The 18,170-nt window shown below is 46.8% G+C and overlaps 2 protein-coding genes across 4 annotated transcripts in view; one reads left to right on the top strand and one right to left on the bottom strand.

Annotated features, from left to right (window-relative positions):
* The window catches only part of ankfn1a (ankyrin repeat and fibronectin type III domain containing 1a), an 84,497-nt gene extending 75,011 nt beyond the window's left edge, over positions 1-9,486 (bottom strand). For 2 of the 3 annotated variants that reach the window (XM_084936871.1, XM_084936872.1), the window contains exons 1-4: positions 9,273-9,471; positions 6,298-6,425; positions 5,972-6,211; positions 3,935-4,170 (exon numbers count right to left, since the gene is read on the bottom strand). In XM_084936871.1, coding sequence (XP_084792997.1) covers positions 3,935-4,170; positions 5,972-6,211; positions 6,298-6,413 — 592 coding nt within the window. In that variant the 5' untranslated portion in view covers positions 6,414-6,425; positions 9,273-9,471. Of the gene's footprint in view, positions 1-3,934; positions 4,171-5,971; positions 6,212-6,297; positions 6,426-9,272 lie in introns of all 3 variants that reach the window. The other variant, XM_084936873.1, reaches the window with a different exon arrangement.
* A 1,792-nt stretch (positions 9,487-11,278) lies between these two features.
* On the top strand, positions 11,279-15,489 carry LOC146380947 (uncharacterized). The gene is made up of 8 exons (XM_084936883.1): positions 11,279-11,476; positions 12,217-12,328; positions 12,536-12,746; positions 12,860-12,947; positions 13,025-13,116; positions 13,203-13,367; positions 15,147-15,238; positions 15,371-15,489. The coding sequence occupies exons 1-8, from the start codon at positions 11,279-11,281 to the stop codon at positions 15,487-15,489; spliced, it is 1,077 nt and encodes a 358-aa protein (XP_084793009.1).
* The last annotated feature ends 2,681 nt before the right edge of the window (positions 15,490-18,170 follow it).

Here is an 18,170-nt window from a genome sequence, read left to right as displayed (position 1 = left end):
CGGAGACGGAGCGACGCGTGTTTGAGGACATCGTGCTCCAGCCCGTTTGCTTCCACAGGTGCGTGCGATGAAACGTGAGCCTCGCCGTGGGCCGTGTTCCCGAGGGTCAGGTTAACGCTGGAGGTAAGGCACCAAACCAGGCAGCACGATAAATGTTTGATGAGGAGGAAATCCATTCAGCTCGCCTGCGAGCGCTCACAGACGAACACCGAGTGCAGCCAATCGATTTCAAAGGTTTGAAGGCTCATTCTGCGTCCTCGGCTCTGTGTCATCGCCATGCCACCACGCCAAGACGCCCTCCTGACCACAAACTCACTGTAGGCGCAGGACATCAGACCGAACAACAACAACGAAGCGAACCGGCCCTGCGAGCGCCACACAGAAAGTCCCACAAACCATCAAACAGTGAAGGCAACACGCGCTGGTCACAGTGATGGCGAGTGGCCACCAAAGGCCATCCCTCTCGCCTCACAGGGTGCTCGCTGCCGCTCCGTGTGAGGAGGCCAAACACAGAGCGGTCACGTGCTCCTTCATCACGACTGTGTGACCGTAGAACAGCTTCACCATCTTCCACCATCCAGGAGGTAAACTCTCCTTATAAGGAAGAATGTGGGCGTGGCAGCACGCAGGTGTGTGGATGATCCTGAAGACAGGAAACATGAAAGCACAGCGCTCACGACACGCTTTGAATCATTTATGAATAAAGTCTGTGTGAAGCTCAGCTGATCAGCACAGGCGCTCTTCCTCACTCAGCTGGAGTCACAGCTCCCTCTGCTGGACACACAGCACACCTACACCCAGACACAGACTGCAGGAAGTCAGAGAGGTGAGAGTAAAGTGAGACACTCACTGCAACTTCCTGTTGAAGTTTGCTTCCCAGAGTCAGTAACACGAGCCGCTCCTGATTGTGTCATCTTTTAGTGTTTACAGCGGCCACGAGCTGCTGTCGCTCTTTCTGTGCGGGTCTTAATAAAGATTGATTTTGACCATGAGGAGACAATCGGTGTTTTCACTTCCTCTTATGTGTCTCAGGTGTGCTGAAGGACGGGAAAGCTCTTCAGCATCCTCAGCTTCCTGTTTCAGGATGGAGGCTCTGAGGATCCTGTTCTCTCATTTCTGCTTCAAATCAAAGATTTTTTGCTGGAAAACTTTTGTCTCAAACTTTTGTTGGTGTTGCATTTTTTCTCTGAACATCTTATTTTGACGGTTCCTTCACTGAGGTCACCTGGGAGTTTCAGGGTTTACCTGATTTTAAGAAGCAGCTGGTCTGCTCACTGAGCCTCTGGGGGGCGCTGTAAACAGGATATCAGGATAACCAGCTCAGGACTTCCTGTTTGTGAAGCAGGTCGGTGTAAAAAAGCCAGTAACCTTTGCCCTTTAAAAGATGAACACCTGAGAACAGGAGATGGGGCGGAGTCCTAAAGCACAGCTGTGGTGTCACTGATGGTAAAACTGGTTCAGAGATTTAGCCCCGCCCCTTCGTGGACTTTCACTGAAGTTACCTGTTACCTGCACCGCTGTGAAACTCTAACGAACCACCTCCACCTCAGGCTTTATCTCTGCAGCTCATTAACTCCACCCAGAACCAGCAGCAGCTACACCACCTCGGACACCATGTTTATCTCACACTGAGGTTTTTATCCAAACGAGGCGCCGCAGCCTGGGCGGGCGTGGAATAACTGAGTGCGAGGAATCAGCAGGACAGATCAGAAAAGACGGAAAACCTGCGACGTGAAGCCGAGAAGCAGCCTAACCCTGCAGTCTGAGGAAAGCGCGCCAGAGATCAAACACCTGATGGATGCTGTGCCGTAATCTGCTCAACAGGAAGCTCGTTATCATTCTCCAGAAGGGTGGAGCTAAAGAGAGCAGAGCGACACACAGGAAGTGCAGCCCGGTAAACAAAACCGCCGCTCGGAGCCATTAGAGACATTCCCGACTCGACGGCACGTCCACAGCGCCGCTCCAACCCCACGTCCAGTCTGCCGGCAGCTACAACCTCCACCCACGACAGATCTGTCTCTGTGGGTGTGGGAGAAACAAGACACAGACTCCTGATGTGGCTGCTCGACGATGACCACAGGGCAGAGGGGCTCAGCCTCCGTCAGCCTCCGTCAGCGCCAACACAGACGTCTCACTGCTGATTTCACCCATAAACAACTTCCTGTTTGACTCACTGTTTACAAACTTGGCTCATTTTCTTCTTCGTGTACTTTTTTAGTCTCGATTTTGTATTAAAGTCGAGTTTTTCCCCTCGATGTTTATTAACACGTCTGCACTTCCTCATTTTCTTATTACTTCTCACTTCCTGTTTTATTTTGGTAGTCATTTGTGTCGTGATGTGTTTACTTCCCCCGTCTCGTCCTCACTGACTGGTTTCACCTGTTTGTTGTTACCCAGGTGTTTCAGCCCTGTTGAGCTGCCTGCATTTAGCTACTTTATATTTTAGCCAATTAAAAGCTTCTGGGGTTGGCGATGCCATAAAGCATGTCCACACAGGAAGTGACGGACAGCGATGCCGCGACCAGAGACCCACTCCTTCTTTCAGCCTCCACCTCCTCCTATCCCAGTATCCTCCTCTGAGCTCTTCCTCTCCTCCTCCTGCCTGGCAGCTCCACCTTCATCCTCCACCCCCTCCTTCTGTGCACACGAGCTGCCCCTCTGATGGACTCGTTTCTGATCTCGTCCCAAACGCTGGCGATACCTGATCAATCTCTTCTCAACTTTAAATGATAAAGCATACTGCTGATTAGGGCTGCCACGATTAGTCAACTAGTCACGATTACGTCGACTATCAAAATCGTCGACGACTGATTTAATAGTCGACGCGTCGTTTGAAGCTTTGTAAGATCACAAAAGACGCAGGAATAAGTAGCAGGATTTAAGAGTGTAATAACGGACTGAAACAGAAGATGGCAGCACTGCATGTACAAGGATGCCAGCTGCCGTTAAACCCCGAAGAAGAAGAAGCTGTGTCCCAGAATTCATAGCGCAGCCCAGCTCAGTTTCCAACAATGGCGGCAGCTAGTTAGTTTTAATATTACTCTTATTATTCTTTCTGGGTCACAAAATAAACGTTTAACATATTTTCAGGCGAGAATGTAGCTGTGTAAACCTCAAATATCTGCTCAGTTTATCAAGACACCACATATTTTCAAAAGCGCTCCGACGTTTTCGGAGACGTCTGTTACCCACTAGCTCGATAGCGAGCCGGGGGCAAGGCTCAGTATAGCCCGTGAGAACACCGGACTCCCGGCAAATCGTTTTCAAACCCACCGCCGTCTTTCGCTACTCAGGTTAAACATATATGTCACTTAGATAACTTAAAATGTTATTGTTTGGCTTTTTGTAGTATTTTATTTGTTCCTGAGTAAATCGGTTTGGCTGAGATTAAAGTTATAGTTTTTACACAGCTGAATAAACGTCAAGCAGACAGCTGATTATCAGAAGAATTTACTCTGGTGTCCTGTTATATTTTAGATAGCAAGGAGTTTATTAAACTTCACCGAAACAATCTGCAAATGTCATTAAAATTTAATAAACTATCATCTTGTCTTTATTTTTAGTTAGCACAGACCTTAAAAACTTAAAGCTGTAAGCTAATGATAGTTATTGCACCAGCAGCATCTGCTCTTATATAAGCTGTACGTTTTACGTCCAATGGATGATGATCTGATTAGTCGACTAATCGCAAAAATAATCTGTGACTAGTCGACTATCAAAATAATCGTTTGTGGCAGCCCTACTGCTGATTAGAACGTTACCTAGGCAACCGAGCGAGCGACGCTTCAGTTTAATGCCCTCTTAGAAAGTCAGACGAGTCAGATCTGACCTTTGACCTAATCTCACTGTCTGTGTCCGTGTAGACGTTCAGAGGAGCTCGTTTACTCCAGGCAGGAATGAGTTTCACACACACACACACACTGGCTGTTGTTACCTGAAGAGGTCCAGTGGAGTCCTCCAGGACTGGCAGCGAGACGCCGCCGCTTCCTGATGCTGACGCCGCTGTGGGAGGCGGAGTCTCCTGCGTGAGTGCCATAGCTGGACCGTGAAGCGGCAGCAGCGGGAGGAGGTGCAGGGGTGGAGGAGAGGATGGGGAGGAGGGGTGTGGACAGACAGGTCGCCTCCTTCGTCAGAGTGGGCGTGAGGAAGGCGGAGTCTCTTTCTGACGACCTGCAGGGATCCGAGGAGAGAAAAGTCAGCACAAAATAAACACGACACGGAGAACTCCTCCTCTCTGCTCTCGTTTCACCTCCAGCCAGCCAATCAGAGACCAGAAAATAACCACAGCCAGGATGAGTCCAAAGACTAAGGGTGATACGGCTGCAGTGGTGGGGTCTGGGTGGATGGAGGGTCTGCAAAGAACTTCACCTCGGATCAGATGCCGTCCCTTCTTTTTCCTCCGCAGGAAAAGATCCAGCAGCCGAGCCCAGCTCAGCATCCGAGGACGACGCGCTTCAGCAGATCGCTGCAGAGCACTGCGCCCTTCACCGGACGGCCACAGCCGGAAACGCCGCTGAAGGAAAAGCTCCTGTCAGGTGTTCACTGCCCAGCAGGGGTGTTACCTTACCTGTGTGTGTGCGCGCAGGGGGACAAAGGCTGGGTGAGGAGAATGGAGAGTCGAGTGTTTCTGAGCCGGGAGTCAGTTTGCAACGATCCTGCTCGCCATCGGCGTGGGTCCAGATCTGTACAGAGCGCGCTCAGACGCACACCTGAGTTCTGCACACATGAAACAGCTGAGTGAAGAGCACGAGTCAGTGAAAGGTGATGTCTGTAGATGTTCTCTGTTCTCCAGCCAGCAGTACAAAAACCACATCGCTGTCACGCTACCAGCAACAGCAGTCGTTAACTTCCTGTCCACGGACACACCATAAGGAGGAGCTCTTCCTGTCACCAGGCTTGGAGGGAATGAGACATGGACTCATCCACACGGGGGCTTTGTCTACACCGAGCTGCTCTCTAGCTCACAGTCACAGTCTGAGGAACGAGACAGGGATCGAACCCGCAGCCATCCACAGACGCCTGCTTAGAATCAGTCTTCTAAACATGTTTTGGACCATTTAGAAACCGTGCACGAGATTCAGGAAACACATGTCACTGTGCAGGAAGTGGGAAACTGTGATGGGGGGCAGCTGTGTTCTTTGAGGACGGTGTCCTGTAAGGAAAGCTGTTCTGCAGCAGGTGGAGTGGAACACGACGGACTCTGAAGGAACTCGGGGGTTTGCTCCATCGTGGTGAAATCTGTCAGAGAGCCCTGACAGAAACTGGAGTCTGTGGATCTGACACTGCACTGACTGTTTCCTGCAAAGAAACCAACGACGCTCAGACAGCAGGACCTGGCTGGGAACGGCTCTGTGAGCGTGACAGGGAGGAGCTTCCACTCGGCAACCTGCTCCTATAGTTCGTCTGAAGAGCGTCCAGCTGCTGCAAACACTCATAATGACCCCACTTCCACACATTAGCTGTACATTTCCTCTCTATAAACAGCACTGTTTCCCCTCGGGCTTCCTGCAAGCTTATCTTTGCCTACAGAACCGCCATCTCCACGGTGCCAGGCGAATGCTTCATGAGCTCCAATGTTTCTGCAGGACGAGCGGGAGGATCCGCCTGTGCCCTGACAAAGACGTCTGACAGACCCGCCCGAGGCTCTCTGAAGTTAATCCTGACACTTCAAACACACGAGAATAAACTTCTGTCTTTTGTTTGGACCCAGCAGCTGCTTCAAAACTCCAAAGATCAGCTCAAACACGCAGCATGATCCTGTTTATAGACGGACAGTGAGAAGGTTGAATGACAGAACATTTTCCCTCAAAGGATCTCTTTAAAGTTTCATTCAAAGCACCAAAGGGCCTGATTGGTTCCTCTGTGCCACAGCGCTCCACCGTTATCCAAAAAACCCTGAAATCAGCAAATTTCATGGAAACGGCCTCGAAATAAACCCGATGAAAAGCATAAACAGGTGAGCTGGGGTTACCTGTCGATTTCTCCCGGCTCGCTGCAGGTGGAGCGGCGGGAGTTTGAAGCCGGCGACGAAGAGGAGGAAGCTGGGAGCGAGTTGGCGGAGTGGAGGGACGCACGTGAGGAGTACGAGTTGGAGGAAGAGCCCGAGGAGGTGTGGGTGGAGTCCAGAGGCCTGGAAAGCAGCAGTGAGGACGGCATGCACAGCCATGTCTCCAGGTCGGAGAACTTGGAGTAGCTCAGCATCTCCAGGACGCTGCGGGAGGAAGGAGGTGGAGTTACAAAGGAATCGACACCACAGCAAAGGATAAACAGGTTAATGAGAATCGGCATTTGGCTCACCTTTCCTCTCCCACTCCTGGGATGTCATCTTTCTCATCAGCGGTTTGAAAGATGCAGGAAGTCCGGGAGTCACGCGATGACAGCAAAACACAGGAGTTATCAGAATCCACGGACATCTTCGGCCATATCTGCGGGACATCAGAGATGGGGAGTTAAAAAAACAACAACCTTCACACAGGTGTGCAGCAGCTCTCTGTGTACCTGGTGTTTCCCACTAAGACTTCTGTATGCAGCTTCCCAGGCTTAGTTTCTGCAGGTTAGCCCGTTCGTGTGCGTTAGTCCTGCCTGACATCATTACCTACCAGCCTGTTAGCCAGGTAGTGGTTTTTGTGACTGCATGTAGGCCTGCACTCTCTACAAGGTCACGCTGTATGAAAGTCTCACCTGGTTAAAGAAATGTTAACAGACATTTGTTTTAACTTACTATCCCTGTTAACAATCCTACAAATTTACTCTGCTAATAAAGAAATGTTACTTAAACGGAAGCTTGTAGCGTTGGCTTGTTAGTTGGTCATGAGATCAAAAATGTGACGTCAAACCTGCAAAGGATTGTGGGTACGAGTGGTAAGCGGTACTAGCGCACGCAGGCTTTCACGTGAAAACAGTCACACAGCAATAAAAAGAAACACAAAGAATGGCAAGAAGCTGTTGTATTATTAGCTGCAACAGCCGGTCACATGACAGCCACGGGAAGCCGACGGTAAAGAGATCGTTTTTATCGGATTCCGTCGTGGAAGAAAAATTGTTCAAACCGAGTTTCCTAAGTAACAAAGAGGCGACGGATGGCCTGGATTGCAGCCATTTGGAGACCAAATATAACGTCCCAGAACGCTCCAGCTCACAGGTTAGTCTGCTCCAAGCATTCCCACAAAGGTCAGTCTGCTGTTAGTTATTACGTAATCTATCATAATTGTTGATGTAGGTTACAAATAAGTCTTATATTGATTTGAATTGAATTCGTTGCTTTGCTGCTTTGTTCACTGTGGCTTTGCAGGCTAATGTTTGTTGTGTTTTGTAGGAAAACCAGCCTACAAAATGCTGGGATGCATCCAGACTGGGCCCCTCTATCAGCCTGGGTTTAAAGCTGCGACCACAGCCAGATCTGATTGGTTAAGAGAGAGAGCGAGATCAAAACAGCCACGTCTGCATATATGTGCCCAAGTGTTGCATGAAGCAAGTAATGAATAACTGTTTGTTGTTTGATATGTTTTGTTTTTGCATTGTTGATTTGTTTCTCGCTGAAGCAGCTAATAAAGCTGATGGAATACAATGTTGCCTCTTTGCTGTGAGATTCTATAACAGAATGAAACAATAATGCCAGTAATAAATAAAGACAATAAATTGAATGAATTACGAAACACTTATTTTATTTCTATTGGATCTGAAAATGTTGTGTAACACTACAACCTGAAACGACACATAGATGCGTTGGCCTGTAACAGCAGCTGTGAGATGGAATCGTCCAAACCACCAAAGTAAACTGGAGCTGGGCTTGTTGCAGGATCTGAAGTTACTAAACATGTTGTGAGTGTGTGCACTCTCACTTAGGACCATATAATAATAAATGTGTGCGTGATGAAAGTTGTGCAGCACGCTGACGTCCTTACTCCACTCTGTATGCTAGTGTGGGTCTGACCCTTTCACTCCTTTGATTTCTTCCTCGTACTTTTCTTTGCCTCTTCGTCACGTCTGTCTTCGTGCGGAGCTGCCGTGTTCTCCGTTGTTTTGTACAGAACTGTTTTTGGGGCAAATAAAATGCAAGTGGGGATTAAAACCGCAGAATTAATGGTTACCGGTGCTGGAAATGCTGGCGCTTGATGCAGTGTTCTGATTTTGTTGCCACTCGTACCCACAATGCAACGCGCGAAAGTCACGTGGTCTGTGAACTAGTGTTAAGAAACTCGTTTTCATTAATTAGTTATTGCAGAATTACAATATCCAGAATGTGGAGTTCTAAGTTGAATTAGCAGGTTTCATCTTATAAATTAGCTGTTTAATTAGTAATGCTGCTTGTTACAGGTCAAACCAGTTAGTTGGTTAGCTGGTAAGTGGTGGTAACAGTCACACTGCATGGCAGTCAGATGATATTAGCTAACATTAGAATAGAATAATCATTTAATTGTCCCACAAGGGGAAATTTGGTTCAGCTTGTTTGTAATGCTTTGTTCATGCTGTTAGCATAGTGGAAAAACTAGTTAATGGAGAGCCAGCCATGTTGTCGTGGCAACCAATGGTACCACTGTATGTGTAAAACAGGCTAATTTAAAGTCTAATTTCTAAACAGGCTAATTTAAAGGCTAATTTCTAAACAGGCCAATTTAAAGGCTAATTTCTAAACAGGCTAATTTAAAGTCTAATTTCTAGTCTAATTTCTAAACAGGCTAATTTAAAGTCTAATTTCTAGTCTAATTTCTAAACAGGCTAATTTAAAGGCTAATTTCTAAACAGGCTAATTTAAAGGCTAATTTCTAAACAGGCCAATTTAAAGGCTAATTTCTAAACAGGCTAATTTAAAGGCTAATTTCTAAACAGGCTAATTTAAAGTCTGTTTAGAAAGAAAAAACGTTTCCGGTGAATTTCCATCTAATCTGAAGACCGTTAGTGAAGTTTACTCTCGGTGGTCTCAGCCTACGCTGGCTGTTAGCGCCTTACAGGACTACAACTTGTCAGCTTGTAGTCCTGCTTTGCTAATCTTGGTTGCTGTTAACGTTGCCAGGGAAACCTGAGGGCATAACCATTACTGCGACCCCTCGCTGCCTTTTTTAGTAATTACGTGAATTTGAGGAGTTATTCGAAGTTTCCCGGTAACTGTCTGTGAACGTGCGCTCGCGTGCGTCAAACACGGACACGGCGCAGCTGCGCGACCACACGTGGCTGATCAGCGGCGCGAGCAGGAAGCACCGGCGGGAGTGATTAACGCCGACTTCCTGTCAGCAAACGCTGCCCAAACAGGCCGATGTTCGCGCAAACTCTACCGTCTCTGTCCTCGCTCTGCTGCGCACGGGTCCTCCGTCCTCCTCTTCTTCTTCCTCTCCTTCTTCCTCTTCTGCTCCCAGCACAGGAACATCTGCTCAGGCCGGGATCCCGCCTGGAAACGTGTCTTTGTCCTGCCCCGTGTAAAACATCCCAAAATACAGGCAGCCAGGCCGGAGCGGCTCACATTTCACTGCGGTCAACTCTGCGCACATCTGGAGCACGGCCGGGCCTCAATACTGCTGCGACTGCCACTCAGACAGCCAGAGCCCAATTAACTGGGAGGAGTGAGGAAGAGGGGCCCAGGGAGAGATTCAGTATCTCCCGGTTCATCTGTTTACTTCAGCTGGAGGAGGGACAGACAGGAGGAGGAGGGGATAAAGGAGGACCGAAGGATGAAGTTAAGGACGGAGGAAAGAGGAACTGAGACCACAGCGGGGAGTAAATTAAAGGAAGAAGATGAAGGGGAAAGCAAAACAAAACATGGAAGAAGTTATCAAAGGGAAGAAATCACAAAGAGCAAAGAAGGGAGGAATAAAGGAATGAGGGAGAAGAAACAAGGATGGATGGAAGGACAAAACAAAATTTTAAAAAAAGAGGAATGCAGGGAAAAATACCAGATCAAAGAAAAAGACAACATTAACTGAAAGGAACAAGCAGGGAAGGAGAAGGAAAGATTTGTAAAGAAACAAGGAGAGGAAGTGGGATGAGTTCAAGGAAGGCAGAAACGAATTGAAAGGAAAGGAAGGAAGGACAAATTTAAAAGAAAGAATGAAATGGAATAACAGATAGATGTGAGGAGGGGGGACTATGAAGTGAAGGAAACAAAGAAGTGAGACAAAATGTATGGGCAAGGACAGAAAGGAGTCAAAAAGAAGGAAGGAAGAGAAGGAAAGAAAAGGAAGCAGTTAAGCCACAAATGATGGGATGCAAGTAAAAAGGGAATGAGGAAGGATTGAAGAAAGGAGAAAAAAGGGATTCAAGGAGGAAAGAGATGAGAAAGGACAAGCGGGGGGAAGTGTGGGGGAAATCCAAACTAAGCTAAAGAAGGAAATAAGGAAGGTCACGAGGAAATGGAAGAAAATGAATGATAAGTAGAAAAGGAATAAGAACGTGGAGTATGAAGGCATTAAACCTCACGAAAGAAAGGAAAGAGGGACAAGAGGAAAACTGTAAGGGTGGACGGAGGTACAAAAAAGGGAGAAAATAAATAAAACCTGAATGAGGATAAAAGGTAATGAAGGAGAAGGAAACAATAAAGGAAACAGCACACAGACTGAATCTGAGGGAGGAACAAAAAGTGAAGAAATAACTGACAAAGAGAAGGAATGAAGGAAAGGTGGAGTGGGTGGGAGGGTGTGAGGAGATAAGAGCGGGCAGGAAGGAGGCTGAATGTTTGCTGTAATCATCCCCAATTTAAACAAACAGCCTCTACAGGTCGAGATACTCGAGTACTCGCCCCCCCTCTTCCTGTCACATGCCTAAGTTTGTAATGCTGAGCGTTTGCTCACGCTGAGCCCAACGCTCAGGCTGCTCAACACTCAGTTTATCACAGTTTGTTCCCCTCATGGGTCTGTATGATGTCATAGAGAGGGGATGTCCATATCTGGCCTCGCTGATGGGAAACCCCGCCTGAAGCATGCAGCAGCTTTTGTAAAAAAAACCCAGGAACAAACCTGCTCTGAGTGTATTGGCTCAGGGGGAGGAGCTAACACAGCGTCCCTCTTTAGGCAGTGGGTGAACAGTGGTGGTGATGACACCGAGGCCCAGAATAAGAGAGGGGGATTATTAGGAACTGGGGTTGGTGCAAAGCCACTCTAGTAGAGAGCTGAAATAAGCAGGTTTTGCATTTCCGATGGGATGCTTTCAGTGGGTTCCACCCTGAGCGCAACCCCTGCCCACCTGGAGGGGGCGTGGCTCAAAGCAGTGAAGCATTTGTTTTTATCACTTTCTCTTGATTCTCATTTAAATTATTTTTTTGGAAGAACACATAAAATCATTCACTGTCATGTTTGAGCATCTTCGTCTCCTAGCAACAGACTCCTGTCTGAATCTTTTTGGATGTAAACAATCAACTTCACACAAAACCTCTGACAGTACGTTTATTATTGGCTCGCTGTTATTACTGGGTTTGATCGCTGAGGCTTCCTCCTGCATCATGGACGAGTCTGCGTTGGAGCGATACTTCGATAAGTTCATCGCTAACGTGAGTTTTCATTTTTTCAGCTGCTGGTTTAAAAATCAAACCGGTAAACTGCCGCATTTCAGACCTGAAAATCAAAAGTGGAGAAAATTTCAACTCTGGTCCACTCGTCTTCACTGAAGTGATTGAATCCAGACACAAGCCTGTTAAGGTCACGCCAAAGTGTATCTTTAGATGATGCTGTGCTGCTGTTTGACGTCTTTTAGTGATGTGTGGATTCAGCAGCTCAGGGATCAGGTCTGGGAGTGGCAGCGAGACTGAACTCAGCTTTACAAACATGTGGTTAATGACAGTTAATTTATTTATCATCATTAAATAATCATTTAAAATCGTTTTGCATTTACTAAGGTTATCTTTGTCTGTCACTAAAATTTGAAACTTGTAAGTGTGACAAATATGTGAAAAATAAGAAATCATGAAGAGAGCAAAACCATTTTCTCAGCACTCTGCATATTTAGTGTGGAGGCTCTCATCCAGTCGTCACAGACTATATACTGAAACTAGCCAGCTAACCTGCCAACTACTAACAGCTGGGTGTTAAACTTTAACGTGACACCACGGTGAACAGTGACCAGTCGTTTCGCTGGAGAGGAATTCAGACCATTTTTGAGTTGGACTGATTTCAGGATGTGAAGGTTGGACCTGGAGTTATCGACACTGAGCTCGTTCATTTCTGGACACCACACAGAGCAGAAACATGTAGCACCACGTTAGCACACAGGCAGATTCTCTTCTTGCTGCAGGACCCCAGGAGGACAGAGGATGTCAGCGAGGAGGTCGGCGAGGAGGAGCTGTTTTTCAAGTTATTGCCTGATGAGCTCCTGACACTGAACACGGTCACCTGTGACGATGCAGGTACGACAACAGAGCCGACAACACTCTGCACACGGTGCGATCATGACTGGGTGGAGCGCTGAGCGGTGACCAAGCTGCATCCATATACTGTTAATCCATAACTGCTAATTAGCACTTAGTGACAGTTGGTTTTGGAGCCTCGAGTGGACGTCAGAGGAACTGCAGTTTGTGGTACTTTCAGCTCTGCTGCTCTTGTTCGTGCCTCAGACAGAATCTGTAAGGAGGAGGATCTGACTGCAGAGAGCGGGATCGCCGGCACGCAGTCACGAGACAGCAGCTCCCAGAATTCCTCAGCAGAAGCTAAGCCCACGTGTGCGTCCTCCTCGTCTGAACTGAAGGCCCTTCCTGTTAAACCCGGGACCCCGGAGGACCCTGAGACACTGAAGGAGAAGTCGTCGAATCTCGTCCCAGTGATATGGTATCACCGCAGAGATCACAGTCTGCTTCTGTGTATGAGCGCACCGTCCAATGACGGCTCTGCGGCTTGAACATGCAGCTGTGGCTCTTGTGTTTTTATGTGTTTGCGTGCAGTAACGTCATCTCCACAGTGGACCTGGGCTGCTGTTTGGACCTGAAGTTCATTGCTCGCAGGATGTGGAACGTGCAGTACAAACCACAGGTGCAGAGAGCTGAACGCGTGATCTACGTGGAGACATAATAAGCCCGGCACTGGTTTTCATTCTCGCTGTTTTTCAGTATTTCACAGGGATCATCGCTAGGATCCGGGAGCCAAAAGCAACAGCGAACATCTTCCGAAGTGGGAAAATCATCTGCCTGGGAACCAAGAGGTTTGTCTGGATTCACATCTCCTCAGACTATGGTGCAGCACGGTGGGTTTCCAATCATCTCCTTGCTTCCTCTTTCTTTTAATAAGTGTGGAGGAGTCGCGCCTGGCGGCCAGGAAGTTTGTCCGCAAACTGCAGAAGTTTGGCTTTCCTGTGCGCTTCCTCAACTTTAAGATCCAGAACATTGTAGCCTCCTGCCAGACCTTTCCAGTGGATTTAGCAGAACTGCAGAAGGTCCACAAAGGGCAGTGCAGGTCAGGAGATAAGGACTCTGAGTAGAGGCTAGGCCCGAACAGGGATGCAGGTTTGAAGCCCAACTTTGAGCACATCACGTGTCAGTCAACGCTACTCTGTGCTAGGTGATCTGAGACAGATGCTGACTGATGGCACTTGCTTTCAAAAGGTCTTTTGTTGAATATGAATCCCATTTTCTTCGGTCCCCGTGACGATGCTTTAAAGAACTTTAAAGTGGTTCAACACATGATGTGAAATGTGCAATCACGGATACTTTGAAGCACTTGTGAAGAAAAGATGTAGACAGCATGCAGTGCTGGGGAGTAACAGAGTACATGTACCAGCGTTACGTATTCAGAATACAAAATATGAGTAACTGTATTCTGTTACAGTTACTGTTTAAAAAGGTGGTATTCAGTTACTTTGTTGAAATAAATGGATTACACGGCGGTCTTTTTCTTTGGTGGTAATTCCACGCCGGTGGAAACCCAAACAAAACGCGCATTAAGAGGCTCTAATGCCCGAGTCTCAAACTCACGCCCCACGTCACCCCTACCTGCAGCCGCATAATGACGTGAAGAAATATTTTTTTAAAATTATTGTTCCAAAAACGATTTAACCTCCTAAGACCTGAACTCTTTCATGGCATGCATTTTTAAGTTTTCTTTGCTATTTGGGCTGATTGGGACCTAAAGAATGTAAAAACAAGGAATTACCAGATTTTCTTTTACCTAATTTTAGTTTTTGAGAAAAATGAGATCCACATATGAGGACATTTGTTTCAAATTTTGATAGAACAGTGGCAGCATAATGTCCTCGTAAGTGGATATCAGGCCCTTGTAGAGAAAAATGTGATGTCCACACATGTGGACGCCAGGTCCAAGGAGGTCAATATGAAGGCAATAGGCAGAGTGTTACGGGCATAAAGCATGCAGCCTCATGGGCAGTGTGGCCCAGCTGTAAGTAAGCTATTAAGACTCGACTGTACGCTGTGTTCGTGTTTTCCTCTGAAAACAGTAACTGTAACAGATAAGCTCCGTTGGAGCAGCCTTTCAACGCCTCTCTCTGTCTCTCGCAAAGTCGACCCAGACAACAAAGTAAAGCTAGTTTTCAGCTACGAGCCCGACACGAACCCGACGTATTAGCCAGAGGTCCCTTTACTACGGTTCGTAGCCGCAGACCTGTTTTATATACGCGCCGAATAGTTTTCTACACGAGATCGCTGCAAAAAGTGCAGCCTTACCTAATGTCCACCTACTGTTACTCATTTATATCAAGATTTAAACATCTGGTTGGTGTTGGTGTGGAGAGTAACCTTCAGTAACAGTAATAAATCACACAGCAATAGGACATTCATGTAGTTGTAAACAGCATGATAATATTTTAAGTAATCCAAAGTATTCAGAATATGTTACAAAATACATTTTGGGGCATGTAATCTGTAATCTGTAGTGGAATACATTTTAAAAGTCACCTTCCAACACTGACAGCATGGTCAGTAAATTTGAATTAATGCCATTTTTTGCAGACACCGTAGTGAGAAAGTTCCCAGAATCATGCCGGGCACAGTTCAGTCAGACTGGATAGTAAACGGTTTTAAACTGGCCAGCTCCCACTGAGCCCTGGAGTCATTTTTCTCCAATATTTCTCTCCCAGTGTGTCTGCAGCAGCCTGTGTTTTGTTGCGTACTACGTAGGAGATCGCTAAACTGTGGAGTGTGTCCTGAAATGATTGTGGAAGGTTTTAGTTTCTACGTCGTGGAAACTGTGAGGTTTTAGTCTGTGTTCTTCTTTCTACAGTTATGAGCCAGAGTTGCATAACCGCCTCATCCTCGACCAGATTACCGGCATCAGAGTGTCCTTCATTTCAGCTGGGTGCATAACTGTGTGCGGTGAGCTTGTCCACACGTCACAGTTCAATTAAAAATGCTGCCCTGTGGTGAAAACTGACTGAAAAACTGACCCTTGACTTTTGTGGACGTCATGATGAGTGTGTCCATGAAATATCCTGTGTTACACTCCAGGAGCTAAAACCAGGGCTGAGGTCGATGAAATCTTTCAAACCATCTGCAGAATCCTGAGAGAGTACAGGTGGGAGCGAAGATGCAGCGGAGCTTTGATTTCAAAGCCAAACAGATGTTAGAGGCAGACATGAATAAACTGACGCACGAGCGCCACTGCACTCCACTGTAGTTCCTGATTGCACCACTAGATGTCAGCACGGCTGCAGGCCGCTCTCAGTGAGTGATTTAGAGACGTGCAGCTCTCGCCGTGTACCTCGTGTGTGTTTGCATTACTCACTCACAGGTGAGGTCAGGATCACCTGAGAATGAGCAGGAGGCCTCTGGGTGGACGTGACCTGCTGCTCGTCCATCAGAACGGCCAAAACAAGAGTGAATAACACGTCACTGCATCCTGATATCCTCTTAAACAGGTTCGTTATTTACAACCTGCCCTTCATTACATCACTCAACATTCAGTCGGCACGGAGCTCAGACTGGACAGTTTGGGGGTTTGGTCGAGTTTCCGTCATAGTGCATGCTGGGAAGTCTACTGGGATCGGCCTCGTTACCTGACGTTTTACTTTGGTGGGCGTGGCTGTGAGCCTCACCTTTCCTGAGGTGGCAGGTCAGATTCACGATCATGAAAACGCGTCGTTTGGTGTGTTCTCTGTGACCCGCTGACCGCGGGGATGGAGGCCCTTCCCGTCGTGTCTCCAGGGCTGCATCAGGAGGTGAGGTCATCCGGCCGCTGACACGCCCAGTCTGCATGAAAGCAGTGAATTATGGGAACACTTTCTCTCCTCTGAGCCTCTATGTGCTCTTCCTCCCCTCACTGTCTGAGGCTCTCAGTCAGTTTCATCTTTTTTTGAGTTTCACATTTTGAAATTTCTTTTTCAGGTTTTTTGGAACAGCGACTGCTCATCGCGTGCTCGTGACCTCCTCGCCTCTTTGTATTTGATCTGCTCGAGCTGTTCGCATCCTGTCACTCTTGCTCCATTTGGCTCATGTCTTTCCCTCTCTAATAACATCCTCGACTTCCTCTGATCCTAATAATACCAAACAACAGTCGTCCTGACACTCACACTTCCTGAACTCCCCACTCTCTCTTTCTTCTTCGACATCGATGCTCCGTGTTTGCTTCTCTGGTGGAAACGAGCTGAAAGTCATGTTTGAAAGTGTGAAAGTTTTTTTCTGTCCTTGTTTCCATTCTGTGTCCAAACACAGGTTATTATGTAACAATTCTGTTAACATGCTCAGTTTGGGTATTTTTTAATTTATTATCACAAACTGCCTGATGAGCTTATTTATAGAGTCGCTGCTTTTTAAAAGTTTTGTTTATATATTATATTGCCTCTGACATTTACCACAAACTCAAACTAGAAATCCCACTCGGGAGACTGAAACTAAAGGGAATGTTTAAAAACATTTGAAATGAATGAAAATAAAAATAAGAACACAAACAGTAATAAAGCTTGTCTGAACAGAACAAACTGTCTGTTTTCTCCCCAAAATCCAAATGTCTAAAAAACAGAAACATTTTTTGAATGAATCGACGTTTCTGAACTGAGCCGGCAGCAGGAGGAGGTCGGGGTCGATGGAGGACATAAAAAGACCTTCAGTGACGGCGTTTCATGTTTTTCTGAGTTCTGCAGCTGTAAAGTCTGACAGTTAAATTCAATTTATTTATACAGCGCCAAATCACAACAACAGTCGCCTCAAGGAGCTTTATATTGTAAGGGAGACCCTACAATAATAGATACAGAGAAAAACCCAACAATCATATGACCCCCTATGAGCAAGCACTTTGGCGACAGTGGGAAGGAAAAACTCCCTTTTAACAGGAAGAAACCTCCGGCAGAACCAGGCTCAGGGAGGGGCGGGGCCATCTGCTGTGATTGGCTGGGGTGAGAGAAGGAAGACAGGATAAAGACATGCTGTGGAAGAGAGACAGAGATTAATAACAGATATGATTCAGTGCAGAGAGGTCTGTTAACACATAGTGAGTGAAGAAGAAACACCCAGTGCATCATGGGAATCCCCGGCAGCCTACGTCAATTGACTATGTGCACGTTAGCATATGCTACTTCCGGTGCGGAAACTCCTGTGGGGAGCTTTGTTTCCGGTGTCCTATTCGCGCCCTGTTTACGGTCCAAAACAAGTTAAGCAAATGAATGAATCAAGCGGCGATTTACATTTCTATAGATGTCTCGGGCATTTACCCAATATATCTGTAAATGATGTTCATCGACTTGTCGATATTTTTCCCCTGCGCCTCAGAGCAAAAGAGAAAAGGGATTCAAATGTTATATTTCTCAGCTGTCCCTCGTTTATCGCAGGTGTTATGTTCTAAAAATAACCAGCGATAGGTGAAATCAAGTAGCCAATTTTATTTTTTGACGGTGCAAAACGTTTCGTGGACATACAGCACTGCACTTCAGAGTCACACTGCTAGCATCGATGCAGCGATTCTGTACTGCACAGGAGAGATGTCATGGAGGAGATCGTCTGCAGCGATCAGGACGCAGGACACAATGTGACGTAAAAAAAGCATGCAAACTTGCACTAAAAAATCTGCGAAACAGCGAGGTGAAAGGTGAACCGCGTTATAGCGAGGGACGCTGTAATTTTGAAGGTAAGTCACAACATACCCTTCGTAAATACTAATGTATAGAAACCCTTACCAGCAATCATTCATTTTTTGTGTGGCTTTTTTCACGGTTTGTTAACATGCTGTGTAGGTGTGTACTTGACTAGCTGATCTCGACATAACGGGGAAACATCTGGTTTGACTATTCTTCACCTGTAGTTTGAATGCTGAACA

Source organism: Perissodus microlepis, chromosome 8 (genome assembly GCF_051167445.1).
Source record: "Perissodus microlepis isolate ML-2025 ecotype Zambia chromosome 8, ASM5116744v1, whole genome shotgun sequence".
Classification (NCBI taxonomy): domain Eukaryota; kingdom Metazoa; phylum Chordata; class Actinopteri; order Cichliformes; family Cichlidae; genus Perissodus; species Perissodus microlepis.
Note: the sequence above shows the minus strand (reverse complement) of the source record. Positions and strands in the feature narration are given on the sequence as shown.

Coding starts and splice junctions, on each gene's coding strand:
- LOC146380947 (XM_084936883.1), top strand. CDS start 11,279: ATGTTTGAGCATCTTCGTCTCCTAGCAACAGACTCCTGTCTGAATCTT. Junction 13,117..13,202: donor ATCTGCCTGGGAACCAAGAG/GTTTGTCTGGAT, acceptor TCTTTTAATAAG/TGTGGAGGAGTCGCGCCTGG. Junction 13,368..15,146: donor GTCCACAAAGGGCAGTGCAG/GTCAGGAGATAA, acceptor TTCTTTCTACAG/TTATGAGCCAGAGTTGCATA.